Source organism: Vitis riparia, chromosome 17 (assembly GCF_004353265.1).
Source record: "Vitis riparia cultivar Riparia Gloire de Montpellier isolate 1030 chromosome 17, EGFV_Vit.rip_1.0, whole genome shotgun sequence".
Taxonomy (NCBI): Eukaryota; Viridiplantae; Streptophyta; class Magnoliopsida; order Vitales; family Vitaceae; genus Vitis; species Vitis riparia.
The window spans coordinates 19,858,949-19,874,096 of record NC_048447.1 but is presented as its reverse complement, the minus strand read 5'-3'; the positions used below and the strand labels follow the sequence as shown (position 1 = coordinate 19,874,096).

The following is a 15,148-nucleotide window of genomic DNA, read 5'->3' as shown; positions in this document are numbered from 1 at the left end:
CTCTTATATGCTCACCACCAATCTGGCAATATCCCACTACTCCCCAATATGATTTTCCTTCTCTTTCTCTCCTTCCAAACACTAGTCATTATCACCATCACATCTCTTGATCATATGTGAAGATATGTATTGATATTGCTCTCCTTTTATCAGCACTCATGGTCAGGTTTGGTAGAAATGGTGAGTATGAAGAAGGTGGGGATGTTGGAATGGCTCAATCAAATCAAATCTCCCAAGGGTTTTGGGTCCTTTAATCTGATTGAGCCGTGCCAATATCATCATGTTCACTTCCCCTACACAATTGTCACACTTACAACACCCCTTTATTTTTTCTGCTACTGGGTTAATTTTCTTTCTTTGGAAAGGTAAAAGTAGAACTCCCACTTGAGTTTTTCATCCATTTTCTTTTGAAGAAGTGCTTGGAATGAAACTCTAGCCAGTGGTGCAATTGAGTTTTTTGGTTCTTTTCTATATATTTGTTCAATTGGTATTTGTATGATTCATTGGGAGTGCAAGCACTGCCTGCAGATTTTCCATTTAAGAGGTCTCCTGGAATTTGTTTTCCCCAGAAAGTCATTTTGATCTTTCTTGATTTTTTCTTGTAATGTATCACATCTGTTGTTGAGGGTTGCAACAATGTGACTATGCTTAAACCTGCCCTAAGATCAAGTTTGATGTAGACATAATAAAAGGTTTTTATTTCGTTACTCGATACCAATTGATATCCAGATAAGATAGTCAAAACCCGATTCAAGAAATGGCATCAAGGTGTTGCCAGAGGAGTTACTGGGCTAAATGATGATTGAAAATAGGTCAAAATGGGTGTGACATCGAAAGTCATAAAAGGTTCGATTTTTCTTATGTCTCTCCTATATCTTCAAATTATAGCAATTAAATACACTTTTGTACTTCACTAGAATGGTTAAAAATTCTCATATTAGCATACCCATGCTTTGATTGCAGTTTCAATGTGGGATATATATATATATATAGGTTTCTTTAAACTTGCCAAACAACTGTAGTTTAATTATCTTTGATGAATAGTTTTTGGTATCATCCAAGAAAATTATACAGGTCTAATTTGATTCTTTCCAATCAATCCTCAAGCTTTTCTAGTGTATTGGTTGAGCTTTGTGATATTTGGTCTTGAACAGGTTGTCTCTCAAAAGGGTCACCTTCCATTAGAGTAAGAATCATCTCAAAAAGGGCTTACCAATGTGAGTTTTCGGAGTAATCTTCAAGGTTAGGGTTAGGATTTATAAACCATACCTGAGGGTCTCTTCAAGAGGATGTTCAAGCTGCCTCCCCCTCCTCGATAAACTTTATTGAGTACTTGCGAGTAATTAGAACATGGTGGTGGTGGTTGGTTGTTTCTTTTTGCATTTTAGATTTTTTTTTTCTAAAAAAAAAAAGCGAGGACTACTTTGAACCTAAAGTCAATATCATGTTGGAGTAAAGGGCCAATTTAATCTAAAATTCTCCCAGGAAAAGGTTACCAAGTAGGAAGAATTTGGCACATTGATTTGAGGTTGGTAACACTAATTTTATACTGAAAGAAGAAAATGGACTCATACGTGTAATATATTGGCATAATCACATAGCAAGGCATCTATCCAAGGGTAGCAAATCTTGAGTCATATGGCTCTATTCCATACCCTACAACACCTAAATATCAATAAGATTCAAATTCAGGATATTAATTTCAACTCCATATCATGTTCCAGAATGTTAAAGAAAAATGTATAGAGCAATGAGCAAAATCTAACTCTCCAGAGGCGATGGAGTATGGGATATCACCAGGTAAACAGTGCTGTAATAGTGTAGATAGCTGCGGGGGGAGCTTTCTTCCTGACCACCTTGATGATCTGCAGAGCTCAAATGGACACGCCCGATTTCCCCGCCGCACATTATCCCTGCTAAGGGAAACCCAGGAAAGTTCTCCAAGAAGGGGGAGCTATCAACATTTGCTTGTCCGAAGAACGAGTCACCGCGGCCATAGCAGGAGAAGATGATACCTCCACACACTTCTGTCTTGTCGCCACCATCAGCAACACCCCTAAAATGATAGCTGTTTTTGTGGGTCCAAGCTTGCTTTAGATTTCTGAACTCTTCAGAGACACGGCGGCAAGAAGACAAGGCAGTATCAGAATCGGAACGGTAGAAACGAAAGGGATCACCAGTTTTGATGCCAACACCGTCAACGAAGAGGTACTCTTCATCTCCTCTGTGCCACAAAGAAACAAAAATCATTTTCAGAGACATCATACCAAATGTTAAATCTATGATCATTCTTTCTATTAACCCTTTTTTGCCCTCAAATAAGGAATGGAATCCTTTAAGTTAAGACAGTGAATGTACACTTTACAAGGCATTAGAGGAAAACCATCTCTGGATGCTAATTTATAATATTAGGATAGGACGGGTTTTTATTTATAATTGTAGTGTTCTCCCATCATCTTATCTATCATCATCCAGCAGAACTACCGCAATTGTTCTATGAAGATTCAAGTATTATCTTTTAGGTGACATACCCAGTGGCCAAGGTTTGTAGGGGGTTAAAGCACAGCAACCAACAATAAGTCGTTTGCTTTCTACAGTAACCTACTTGGGTTTAGGAATTCAGCACCCCTATCAACACTAATTTTTTCAATACCTACTCAGGTTCAGGAATTCCATCCGCTATCCTCCCCAATTTTGTTGTCTCTGCACATGAAAACTAAGAATAACTACTGTAATAACAGCAACAAAGATATGTTGCCTTGACATATTCCAAACAGGTGCACTCCTACGACATTGACAAATAAATCAAAACGTGTGTTTGAAAGTGTCACAAATTCCTAATTGATGTGTTTCTTTTTGTAAAGAATATTATATAGAATATTTGATATATTCAAATGTCATTGTAATATTAAATTTTAAATTTCCTTATAGAATAAGGAAAGTTCTTAGGAGTAATTCTATAACTATTTCAGGTCATAAGTGGAAAATATTATGGGATGGAGATACTATACATGGTGGATGGAGAAGTGAGAAAAAATGATAGCCGGTGGAGAAGGGAGGTATTCTCTACAATATAATTGAATCATCTCTCTCATCCATGAATGCAGGCATGGCTAGTCGAACCACACTAAAATCTTGTTTAACTTTGTAAGAAATCGTCCAAGTAGAAATGAAGAGATTATTCCCTACATTAAGATCAGTGCTTTGAGTTCAACAGATCTTTTTTCACTAGGGTGAAAAAAGAAGCAACCATAGGAGGGTGCAACCCAAGTACATGTCGAAGATGCAGTAGATATTCAGAGAGAAAGGAAGAAAGACAATTCAACAGAGACTTATTCCCATTCTATGTCAGGGTCTGCAAAAGCTTGAGTGATTAAAATTGTGAAGTTCCAGAGCAAGGGCCACACCTGTTTAAGCTGGCCGTACAGACACAGGAACCTATTCATCTTTTACTGACAACCTTTCTATCCATCCTATCTCAACTACACAAGTTCTATGCACAGGTAACTGCTATAAATTGTGAATAACGAGGCATGCAGAAAAAAAATTTCCTACAATTTCATTATGTCTAAGCAGCAAAAATTCCCAAAATTCTCTCTCCATTTCATCCACAGCCCCAGTAATGGTAAATATAAAACCAATTTGGCTGTCAAATTGATAATTTATACCTGTGATCCCATGTCTACCCTGGCTTAGTACAATTACACTCCTGTATCTTCTATCATCATTTACTTTTCAGTTCTACTATCCCCCTATTTTCTGTCATCATAAAAAGCCTTTTAATTCTAACAAATCTCTCCTAGATTTTAACTTTCTATTTACCTGTAATCTCATCAATAAAAAATTATAGCACCAACAAAGCAATGAGTTATGCTAATATTCATTGTTATAGTTCCTTTTCACTTTTTCAGTTCTTACATGTGTGTGTATTGATCAGATTATTGTCTTCTTCATTTATGGTCTATGCTATAATAGGATATCTTTCTAGTTTTCACAGGTCAATGCAACAATGTGAGTGGAAAATAAAATAACCAAGACCAACAAAAAATGACAAGGAATTTTCATAACTTACCCTAAAACGTCATGGAATTCCAAGGTTGTTACCCACCTCACCTTCTCAGACCCAATGGAACACTTTCTTCTTTTCGTAACCCCAATATACAAGTCATGAGAAGCATTCTCATTTGCCATCTGCCATATAATATCTTTTGCTTTAGGAAGAGAAAGAAATTTAGAAACTAAAAAACAATAAAAAAGAAAATTCCACTAATATTAATAGAGGGTTTCACAGGCACATATGTCATCTTGTGAATATCAAAGACACTCTAGTTGCAGATATGCAAATAAAATAATCCAAAATAACTAATTACTGCATCTTTATTAAAAATTAAAACAATGAACCCAAAAAAATTGCACTGCAATCTTTAAAAAACTAAATATTTGCATGCACTACATAACAAACACAATTTTCAAGTTAGTTTCAGCTTCCTTTTGCAATTTTTTGTAATGATATACCACTATGATCATTTGTAACAGGTTTGAGGTGAGCAAAAGCCTCAGCAGTAGTTGACCGCCTTTCCACATAACAGGAGGTGACTGCTGAAAGTTTTCAAATTGAGATATTTCAACTTTCTTTTGCATTTCTTTCTTCTGTTATTATGATTATGATTATTGTTAACAAGTTTGAGAAACTCAAAAACTTAAACAGTAGGTTGCTGCCTTCCCAAATAAATACTTCTGGAATAATCTATTTTGAAAGCACTGCCACATTAGAGAGTTTAAATAACGATACAGCCTAATTCTGATATCTTAAAAATCACATATATAGTCATCAACTATGCACTATGGAATAAATCCTTTGTCATCACGACAGCCAAAATCTCATACAACCAAACAGAATCTGTGACAATCCAAGATACAATAAGCTCTCTCTTGCAAAGTTGTTCAAGGACAAGAATTCTGAAGCTAGTCACTTTCCTAATGGTCATGGCCCATTTGAAGCATCAACAAGCCATCAATTTAGCCCCAATTTAACCACAAAAAGACAGCAGTTAAATTAGCGGAAACATATCAAATCAATAGCTTCATAGAAAAGAGCAAAGAAATCTTTATTAACAAATCAAATGCATGTTCTGACACCCTCGAAGAATTTAAGAGTTACCTCATCATAAATATCATGTAGAAGTCTTTCACCATCAAGGGCCTCTTTCAGGCCTTCTCTTCTTGCAGTGAGCCATGTAGAACGCTCAGATCCATCGCCTTTCACTTTAACGGAAGCCGCCTTGTGTGTGGGACCAACGGGTACTACACCAGTTGACAAAGCAACATGGAATTGAGTTTCACCTACACCTGCCCATTGGAACAAATGCAACTAAAGCAAGATTTTTGAAATACAGAAGAGTGAATTGTGAAACATAACAAGAATTACACAATATGAAGAAAGAGGCCCATGAAGGTGGCAAGGAATTGGGATGGGAGCATGAACAGGTAGGTTCAATTCTATGTAACCAAAAAAAGGAATGAAAAATTAAATAAAAAAAAATGTGTAGAAAGAGTTTTTGAATTTCACACAACAATGATGGCAACAATGATGAGTGAATTTACTTTTCAAAATAGTTTTTTTTTTTTTTTTTTAGGGGGGTGGGGGGGGGGGGGGGGGAAGGTGTGCATAAAGTTAATCGCAATTAATTATAGTTTTGGATTCATAAGAAAAACAAATGATACCTTGAGGCTTATCATTGTCCCTAGCAAATACAAGAGCAACACCATCACAAGAGTTTTTTAGACTCCCACTGATGTTTCTAGAATCATCCCCACTTCTATATATAAAATGTCCACTCTCTTCACCCAAAATGACAGTTTCCATAGACATGGCATAATCTGCAACATCCAAGAGGTTATGCAACAACTCATAAGAAGCAGTAAAAAAACTGTGGTAATTGACTAGTGAATAGATTGTCAGCCACATGATTATTTAGGTTCACATATAGTTATTTATTTTTAAAATAAATAAGCCATATTCAAGATTGAAATAGCCTTCATTCCTTATGTCAATTTAGATATCTTCCATACCACACTGGTATTAACACTGGAGTGTAGAACTGTTAAATGAATAAAGCCCACTCAAAACAGCAAGGCCTCAGCTTGTTAAGAAGCTTAGACTCATGTACTAATCAAAAGAGCCAAGTTCAAGCTGCATCAAGCTTAAGTGCTTAAGCTAGTCACAACTCAGGAAGGCCATGCTCCACCTAATTAGGCTCAAGATAAGCAAGCATCATATTGTTGTAGTAACTCTAATCTCTTTAAGAAACTAATTCCAAGAAATCACCCATACTAAAAGTTGAAAAGTGGTACAAAGCTAATGAAGTGTGAAAATAGACTACCCATTAGTATTGGCAGCAGACTTTAATTTTGATATAGATGAACCAGTGCTGAACCTGACTAAAGAAAGCTCACTTAGCAAATACCATATTTTCTTTCTTATTCCTTCCAAACAAAGTTGAAATGGATGAACAAAAAGGATAAGGGTTACTTTCACTCACCTCCCTAAAGGTTTGAACTAAATTAGTTTAAAATTTTGTCAAATACTTCCTTTATCCTTTTCATTTGATAATTTCACTCACCTCTCCTTTAACTCAAAGTAAGGGAAGTGTTTGATGAAATTTAAAATTAATGGTGGCTAAGTCTATTTAACCCAAACCTCAAGAGATGTGAGTGAAATTAACCTAAAGTATAATATTGAATAATACCCACCCATCTTCTCGAGAACGGGTTTCATGTCAGCATGTTTATCCTAGAACATCACCGAATTCCAGTGTTAGAAATGCAAGGTATAATGAAAACCCATGTGTAAGAAACTAAGGAACAGACTTCCTTTCAAATGGAAACAACTAAAACCCCATGCGACATAAACTTACCCCAAACATTACAATTCCAGTCGGAGAAGTGCAACCCGAAACAGCAGCAGAAAAATTCCTAATATCCATCACAAACTTGTCGATAAGGGAAATGCCAGGTTCCTGATGTTAGTCAAAAACCTTAAGTCAACTTTCCTTTTCACAGTGTATTGCCACCCAAATAAAACCTATATCAAACCATACAACTTGTGATTTTCGACCTTTCATATGAAAGCAAGATGATGACTTATCATCTATTAATTTCAAAGGTGTCCTTCAGCTAATTTGAATAGGTTCACAACATAGATCCTTTGATAATAACGCACTTTCCTTTTCAGAATTAGTACAAACTCTCTGAGTATTACACACAAACTGTCTAACATCTCCAAGAATTCCCTCTAAATCAATTTTTTAAGAAAGCACACAATTATATAAAGTCAGAGTAAAGGTTTAAACACAGCATCCATACCTCCAATTCTCGCAACAGAGGGATTGCATCAACTTTCAATCCCGGCATAAAACCAACAATCAAAACAATGCCTCGATCTTTATTTGCTGGTAAATTAAAATCTTCAACGTCAACTCCCCACTTCACCTAAAGAATTTCAAATCAAGATAATCTCTCATTCCCATACTTCAAGTAGGAACTCCAACCAAGCAAATAAAATCAGCATACAGAAGCTCACCTCCTTGAATTCCTCACTAATCGCATCACTACCAATGATTCCACGAGCAACAGAAGTAATCACCGGAGTAGCAGAGCCCAATTTCTTCGTAATCTGCATCCAAATTTCACTAAATTGAGTACACAAATTTAAACAGATGCGTGTTTGTGCATATACACAGAGACTTCATACGAGTTTGTGAGTGCGTTCCAGGCTGAACTTGAGGCCAATGCAAGCAATAGCGAAATGAGGACGAATAGGCCTGGAAAGAACTGAATCCAGAACCTCCTTTACAGCATCCTAGATCATGAACCAAAAAAAGGAAAAATCACAAATCCAAACAAATTTTCTTTAGGTTTCCAGAGAAACAAACAACTGATGTGCTGTCCATTCAAAAAATGAACCATGCACTTGTCTATAATCTACAATACCTGAAAAGAAGGATTGAGAGAGATTGCAGAGGCGAGCTTAGGGCGAGAGAGAACGGCACCGGCGGCGCGGCGCCAGGAGCGGCTAACGCACCCCGCGTTTGCAAAGGATAAGGCTGGGAGTCTGGAGAGAATGTTCTGAAGAAGATCTTCACTGAGAAGAGCGACACCACCTCCTCTTCCTCTCTCCATTCTGAGGATTTTCCCGATTTCTGTGAAGCCCCTGTTTCCATTTTATAGGCAAATAAAATTAGCATGATCCACCCCTCTCCCTTTTTGCCACGTGGCTATTTTTTTTTTTTTCCTCTTTTCTTTAAGTCCTTTAACAGCCATTTTGTCCATTTTCTGAATTTCCTATCAATTACAGCCACATTTAAGTATACCACATCGAAAATATCAAGAGACCACATTTAAGTATACCACATCGAAGAAAATGTCAAGAGACCACATTTAAGTATACCACATCGAAAATGTCAAGAGACCGTGTAGAAATAAAGTTGGAAGAATATATACAATGACGTGTAAAGATTCTAAACATTAAATGAAGGTACAAATAAAAAGAATTATGGTACTAATAATAAAATGTAAAAATGCATATGTGTCATTATTTTATTGATGGTGTATTGTCTATAAATACAAAAAAATATTTTTTTCAATACCTAAATATAAAAATAAAATATTAAAACACTCTGGTAAAAAACATAGATATCGAGAAAGAGTTGAAAATACAATAAAAGTAAATATTTAATTTTTAAATTTTTAAGTTTTTTTGTTTTTAATTGTTATGTATTTTAGTTTTAATTATTTTTTAATTTGTTAAATTTTTTATTTTATTGTTGAGGTAAATTAACAAAAAATTTATTCAATTTTATTAAAACAAAAATATGAGAAGACGAGAGGATTTATATAATACAAGATATAAAATCATTCTTAATTAAAAGATTTGAAAAATTTTATTTATCATTAAAGGATCTAGAGATTTTTTCATAATGATTTGTATCTCATATTATATAATAAAAAAAATTATAATATATTTATTTCTAAAATACATTTATTAATAAATTAATTTTGGATAATTTTATTTAATATTATAAAGTAAAATAATATTTTAGAAAATAATTATTTGACTTATAAAAAAGTGAGCTATTTTAAAATATTTTTAAATAAATAAAAATCAAACTAATTTATAAAAGTTAATGTTATTTTTTTAATATTTTTTAAAATTAATGAGTCAAAACCTACATTTTTTAAAAATAAAACTAAAATTTCATATATAAATAAATAGAGATCGGGAAAAAAAAAAGAAGGAAAAACCTTAATACTTTCAAGGTCTTGTTGAATATTACCCCACGAAAGTCAAAAATTATATTTAAGAGTCAATTATACTAAAGTTTTGTTTGTTTCTCATAAAATTTTGAGATCAAATGTTAGGAAAATGTAATAAAGGGAAAAAAAATTTAAAATATATTTAAAATTAATAAATTAATTCTATATATTATTTCAAATTTATTCACTTATTTTAATTTTTTTAGTATAAAAATAAAATAATTTATAAATGCATAAATCTTTAGTTAATTTTAATTATTTTTATTTTTATATTTTTCATAATAAACCCAAATATGATATGATTAGTTAAAACATAAAAAATGTTAGGTATGTAAAATAACTATAAAAATAAAATAAAATAAAAAGTTTTGATTATCGTTCATTCGTTTTTTTGTATTATTAAACTCAGATTATATATTAAAATCTAATAACCAATTTTGAAACTTTACTTTCACAATAAGATTATCTCTTAAAAAAAAAACCATAGTTGTATTTATTAGTATCATTTTTTAGACCTTGTAAGGAATTTTATTTTTTATTTTTAAGTTAAATTTTTGTTTTGTAAAATGGAACAAGTTCTAGGTTGTTTTACGTGTGATATTTCATATTGAATAAAAGAAAATGTTTCTAATACTATATAAATATGAACTTCTCTTAATCTTTTAAATACATTTTAAAATCGCGAGAGTCCTTTAGCTTAGGACGAATAATATCCACGTAATTGGAAACAGATACTTGATATGGCCCAATGCGAGGATTTATTTAGCCATGTGAAATTGTTTGATCTCACAATATGATAGGACACAATAAAGACATTATATCTTGACGAGATTAACTGTAATATTCGTCCTTAACCGTGTCTATCTGTTCACGATTTTCAAAAATGAAATTTTAAGAATTATTAAAATCATAGCCAAACAAGCCCTTTAACTTTTCAAAGTTGGTGTCAAAGCCGTGTACAAAGGGCAGTCCAACTTATTGGGAATGCAAACAAAAAAGACTGGTGTTCCAAGTCAACTAGTCAAGCATGTCTCAAGTTGAATGAAGACCATGACTTATGAGCAACAAAGAGATCAAACACGAGAACAATGTTAATCCCCTCAAAATATACACAATCATAGTTCTAATGTCAAAACCCCATTCCCTACTTTCAAGCCTAATAATGGCTAAGAAATCCACACCAGGAAATTCTAGAAAAAATAATATACCAAAAACTGAAAAGCATGCGTTAGCTTGTGTCCTTGTAGCTCAACCTTTTAAGAAAATCGTTTGCTTAACATGGTATCTGAGCTATGGTTAGCTAGAGGTCTCGAATTCGAGTAGTATTACACACAAACAAAAGCACAGTGGAACATCACAATGCTTCTGCGTTCATGCCCATGGGATATGTTTGGTTCTTTGGAAAGTACCAAAGAAAAAAAAATGCGAAGGAAAATGATTTTCTCATTTTTAGATACCATGGGAAAGGTGAGAAAAAAAGTATTAAAGAAAACGGAGGAAATGTTCATCCTCATTTTTCCTCGAGGAAAGATGAGGATAGTTTGTGAAAAATGCTATTCCTCACTGTCTAAATCTTCTTTTCCTCAACTTTTCCATTGACAACCAACCAAGTTTCCTTTTCATTTCCTTCTATGTTCTTTTTTCTATCCTTCCGTAATAGCTAAGGATAACATGAAGCTGCTACAGCTTTCCAAACAATAATGTGATATATGCGTGTGTGCGCATATCAGCTTCTTTTTACACTCCTACTCCCAATCTCATTGATCCATAACAGTCTTATGAGAGCTGCAAAATAAAAAATATTTCAAGTATAATCATGAGGGTTTAGCAAAATTCTAGCAGGAAGGAGTAAACATGGGACACCATAGTAAGAGGCCAGAAGGGTTACTTTTGAGAAACATGAGAGATTTTATGAACATGTTCATCAAAGAGAGGAAACTTCACTAGACACCAACTGTTTGCTTGTAAAATGAAGAGTATTGTTATCAAGATCTTTCTGAGGAAAACCTGGAGACAATGTAGACAAGGAGAAAACGGGGAGCAATCGTGCTAATCCCAGAAGAAGGGAAGCTTTTGAGGTGCCTCGTTCCCAGAGGATCCATCAGATCCAATGTGAAATATTCCTGGGCAATGGATATCAGTGACACCGGCATTGGAAACCAGAACAGAATCCACAGGCTGATTGTTGTAATGCAGGCTTGGGGCTGAGGGCTGTGCTAGGGAGACTGAGTTAGGCTGCACCACGTTGCTCAAACTAATACCTGATGACTGGGTCTGCGGTGATGACAGAAGAGAGAGAGCACAATCTGACTCGAGGACTTGGTTTGTTAGCCTATCATAGAACATTTTGCAGCCATGGCCAGCGTGTGGCTGGCAGACAGGAGCTTCAGAAGTTGTGTAGTTGCGCAGAGAGGGGTGGTCAGCTTGCAAGAAAGTCAGTTGCTTCCCTCCTTTGTAGAAGCTAGAGGAGGATCCAAGATGCAGATGTTGTTTTTCCAGCAAGGGTAACTGTTGGTGCTGGTTATAAAGTATAGCACCTTCCTCGGTTTTGACAAGTCCAGCTCCCCAGTTGGGGCTCATCATAGCAGTAGTAGGATACAGATGGGGACTAGAGAATGGTAACAATCCCGAGCCTGAAAACAGTAGAAAACATATTCATTCAAAGAATTAACTTCAATTCCACAAATGAAGCAGCAGACTATCTGTGTATCTAGTTTTAGTCTCGATTCATCTAAATATAAGAGCAATTACAACTCATTTGGAGGTTCAAAATATGTCATAATCTGATACTCTCACAAATGATAAATCAGAATCAACTTGGGGTTTAGTCTAATTGGGCTCAAGAATGTGTTTGGTAGAAAATCAAAGAAGAACTTACTAACCCTTTTTGAGTCTCATGCCAAACCTTCATATAAGTTTCTAGATCATGTTCAATTAAATTACTCCCAAAAGATTTGTTGCCCACAATGATAACTAGAAGTAAGCAACATTAACACTTTGAAGTTGAGAAGGGGAATCATAGAGTGAAACAAAAGCTTCACTCTTCATGATTTTCCATTGGAAAAAATACATGTGAAATGGACCACAAAAACCCATTTTAGGGACTCCTGAGCCTACAAATAACTTCCAAAAAATAAAACTAAAAGGAAGAGAAGAAATGATGAAAACAATCCCTCAAATACCCCATCTTGTAAATGGGAATTCAAACCTTGGTAATTGGTTAAAAAGCTTCCAGGACGTGACAGGGGCTCCGGCTGAGGCTTTCTTCGCCGTCTATTGTGCCCATCAAGACGTTTCCTGCAGCTTCTCTTTCCCTCATCAAATTCCTCAAGCGAATGAAACCTATACAAAAGGCAAAGAAACTATTGAGGCACTTTAGGCCTGTAAAAAGTCAAGCTACAAACAGACAAGGAGTGAATGCAGAGGAGGCCAAGAAACTCATAATGCAAAGGCATCGATCAAAACATAGATAAGAACAAACATGTTGTAAGGAAGTATTAATGCCTCAATGGGCATCAACATTAGGAGGAAAGTACATAATTATTCATAACGGAAGAAGAGGATTCATGGGTCCATCTGAAACAGCAAAAAGGCCAAAGATAAGGTCTAAACTTACAGCCTTGGCAACTAAAGCCCCAACAAACCAATCTTTCCATATCTTGCCTGCAAGCCTAAAACAAGGAAAAACCATGATGTGCTATCTATATGCAATAAGTATACATAAGTTCAACTTTTTCCCAATTCTTTTGGAGCAAACTGTCATTGTAACACTGTAACAATTAGCAGGAATGGAACAAAACTTCATTTTTAACTTTGTGCATGGCAAGTTGCTAGGCCATCAGGTAGAAATTACAAACAACTTCTATCAGAACCTTGTATCCAGACAATGTGCTCATTACCCATCATAATATATCGCCAAAACCTGGATGACAACAGACTGATAATCAGGTTGCAATAATATACACAAGGTGGCTAACAATGGCTCCAAACAATCAACAGAAAGCACCCATGATAAATCCAACAAATAATTGAAGACAAAACAATAAAGGGTTGAAAGATATGTAAGAGAACAAATTACAACAATAGAAACTGATGTAATGAGCTATTTTGTGACAAAAACTTATAGAAAACTAAGTTCGTTAGCTCTTTAGAAGCACCACTACCATGATTTATACCTGCTGCACTGCTGGCAGAACCTCTGTGTGTGGCCACCAATTGTGACTTGGGCGGTCTTAGAATGGAGCTCACAGACCTTATGCCTCCTATGGTACTCTCTGCAATTACTAAGGTCTGAATTGCACCCATCAACAAGGCAAGAAACAGTCTGGCTTCCATTGTTAGTGGCTCTTGCCCTCTTTGATGATCCTGAAGGCAAGGGAGAGGCAATACTCGAAAATTTTTGCTCCTTCAACTTATCAGCAAAGTCACTGCTGGGATTACTGACTTGACCAAGCTTCAAATCAATGGAAAAATCCCCTCCAGTCTTATGTACTCCAGAGCTGCTTGTCCCACCAACCACATCTATGTTGGGAATGGCTTCTGTCTCCAATTCAGTCAAATCCCAAGAAGGTGTCTTCAAGTTCCAGTCCATAAAACCTATAATCTCTTGTATACTTCTTCTACTTCTCCAAGCCTTATCACCCACACTCAGTTAAGCGTCTCCCTTTCACTCTCTATGTGATCCCTTCCATGAGAAAATATTTCAAATTCCATCAGAACAAACTAGAGTAAATCAGTCAAGAACACCAAGTTTGCAGAAATGGGACTCAAATAGAAATCCAAACAAACAACAACCCAACAATAATAACGAAAATGAAAACAAAAACCCAGTTCCTATCTTTCTTTCTTCTTTCCACTATCCAGTTCGCATGAAATAATCCGATTTCAAACAACCCAGAATATAAAAACACAAGTAAACACAGAAAAAGGTAGCAATGAGATAGATAAATCCCCAAGAATGGGAATCTTCAATAACACATTGCAATTTTCATTTTGGCAAAAGCAAGAACCCCAAATGTAAAAAAGGAAGAACATTTATTATCAACAGTGAAGGTTCAGGGTAACTGCAAGGAAATTGGAAGCAAAATAAATAAATGAATACAGGTGAGAAAGAGAGAGAGGGAGAGAGAGAGAGTCACAGACAAGTGCTTCAGAAGAAAACTGGTATGCCCTTTCCAGCCATTCATTCCCCTGACATGGATTCCATTAAAAACCAATAAAGAGGTGGTAGTCAAGGCGAAAAAAGAATAATAAAAAAGCTGGGGTTGTAAGTTAAGAGAGAATCACTCGCTGTCCCAGTTATCAGTATGCTACTGGGGGGCTTATGGGCTTATGTGGAGACACACATAGGGTGTGGATAATGTGTTGAAATGGAGATTTTTTAGTGATAGCAACTTGAGAACTCCAATCCACACCCATATTGAAATTTGCTTGTTTTTTTAAGAAAATGTCTATTTTTCCTTTTCCTCTCTTTAGGGTTTCTTGAAATTTGTAGGGGTGGGAGGGAAAAGAGCATATAGGGACAGCCTGTTTGTTCCTTTCACCTTTATGAACCTAAAGATAAAAAATAAAAATAAAAAGAAAAAAAAAAAGAAAAGACAAGTACAAGATGGATGCTTAAGACACAGCATGTGCCATTGTGTTTCATATTTCATAGCATGTTTTCTCTATGCCCTTCTTTCTTTCACTTGTGAAATCTCAACCCCCACTCTCCTCTCAAAGAGAGTGTCCGACGACACTTGCGTGAAGGCCGCGCTAGCAATGGAACCAAGGAAAGCTCGAGGAAAGGATCCATAGTTCTCTATTATATTATATTAGTTTGTGTTCTTGAGTC

General features: G+C 35.3%; 2 protein-coding genes across 4 annotated transcripts; both read right to left on the bottom strand.

Moving 5' to 3' along the window:
* Positions 1–1,550: 1,550 nt before the first annotated feature.
* Positions 1,551–8,215, bottom strand: LOC117904611 (F-box/LRR-repeat protein At5g63520). 2 transcript variants are annotated; one of them, XM_034817302.1, is made up of 10 exons: positions 7,993–8,215; positions 7,754–7,861; positions 7,583–7,675; positions 7,366–7,491; positions 6,918–7,019; positions 6,754–6,793; positions 5,725–5,880; positions 5,162–5,349; positions 4,073–4,191; positions 1,551–2,224 (listed from the first exon to the last, which is right to left on the bottom strand). In XM_034817302.1, the coding sequence occupies exons 1-10, from the start codon at positions 8,179–8,181 to the stop codon at positions 1,762–1,764; spliced, it is 1,584 nt and encodes a 527-aa protein (XP_034673193.1). In that variant the 5' UTR covers positions 8,182–8,215; the 3' UTR covers positions 1,551–1,761. The 2 variants fall into 2 exon arrangements, with proteins under 2 accessions (XP_034673193.1, XP_034673194.1); XM_034817303.1 differs by lacking the exon at positions 5,725–5,880.
* Positions 8,216–11,094: 2,879 nt separating this feature from the next.
* LOC117934410 (squamosa promoter-binding-like protein 13A) lies at positions 11,095–14,744 on the bottom strand. Of its 2 annotated transcripts, none has more exons than XM_034856080.1 (4): positions 14,458–14,744; positions 13,491–13,999; positions 12,524–12,657; positions 11,095–11,948 (listed from the first exon to the last, which is right to left on the bottom strand). In XM_034856080.1, the coding sequence occupies exons 2-4, from the start codon at positions 13,904–13,906 to the stop codon at positions 11,365–11,367; spliced, it is 1,134 nt and encodes a 377-aa protein (XP_034711971.1). In that variant the 5' UTR covers positions 13,907–13,999; positions 14,458–14,744; the 3' UTR covers positions 11,095–11,364. The 2 variants fall into 2 exon arrangements, with proteins under 2 accessions (XP_034711971.1, XP_034711972.1); XM_034856081.1 differs by having other exon boundaries at positions 13,491–13,978.
* Positions 14,745–15,148: the final 404 nt, after the last annotated feature.

Bases quoted from the DNA above. Each gene is read 5' to 3' on its own strand.
- LOC117904611 (XM_034817302.1), bottom strand. From the start codon at position 8,181: ATGGAGAGAGGAAGAGGAGGTGGTGTCGCTCTTCTCAGTGAAGATCTT. The intron at 6,794-6,917 runs GTAAGTTTATGT...GTGATGTTCTAG, and splicing joins CTGGAATTGTAATGTTTGGG to GATAAACATGCTGACATGAA. The intron at 2,225-4,072 runs GTAAGTTATGAA...TTTGTGGCACAG, and splicing joins GAATTCCATGACGTTTTAGG to AGGAGATGAAGAGTACCTCT.
- LOC117934410 (XM_034856080.1), bottom strand. From the start codon at position 13,906: ATGGACTGGAACTTGAAGACACCTTCTTGGGATTTGACTGAATTGGAG. The intron at 12,658-13,490 runs GTATAAATCATG...CCTTTTGTATAG, and splicing joins TTCTGCCAGCAGTGCAGCAG to GTTTCATTCGCTTGAGGAAT. The intron at 11,949-12,523 runs GTTTGAATTCCC...TACTGTTTTCAG, and splicing joins CTTTTTAACCAATTACCAAG to GCTCGGGATTGTTACCATTC.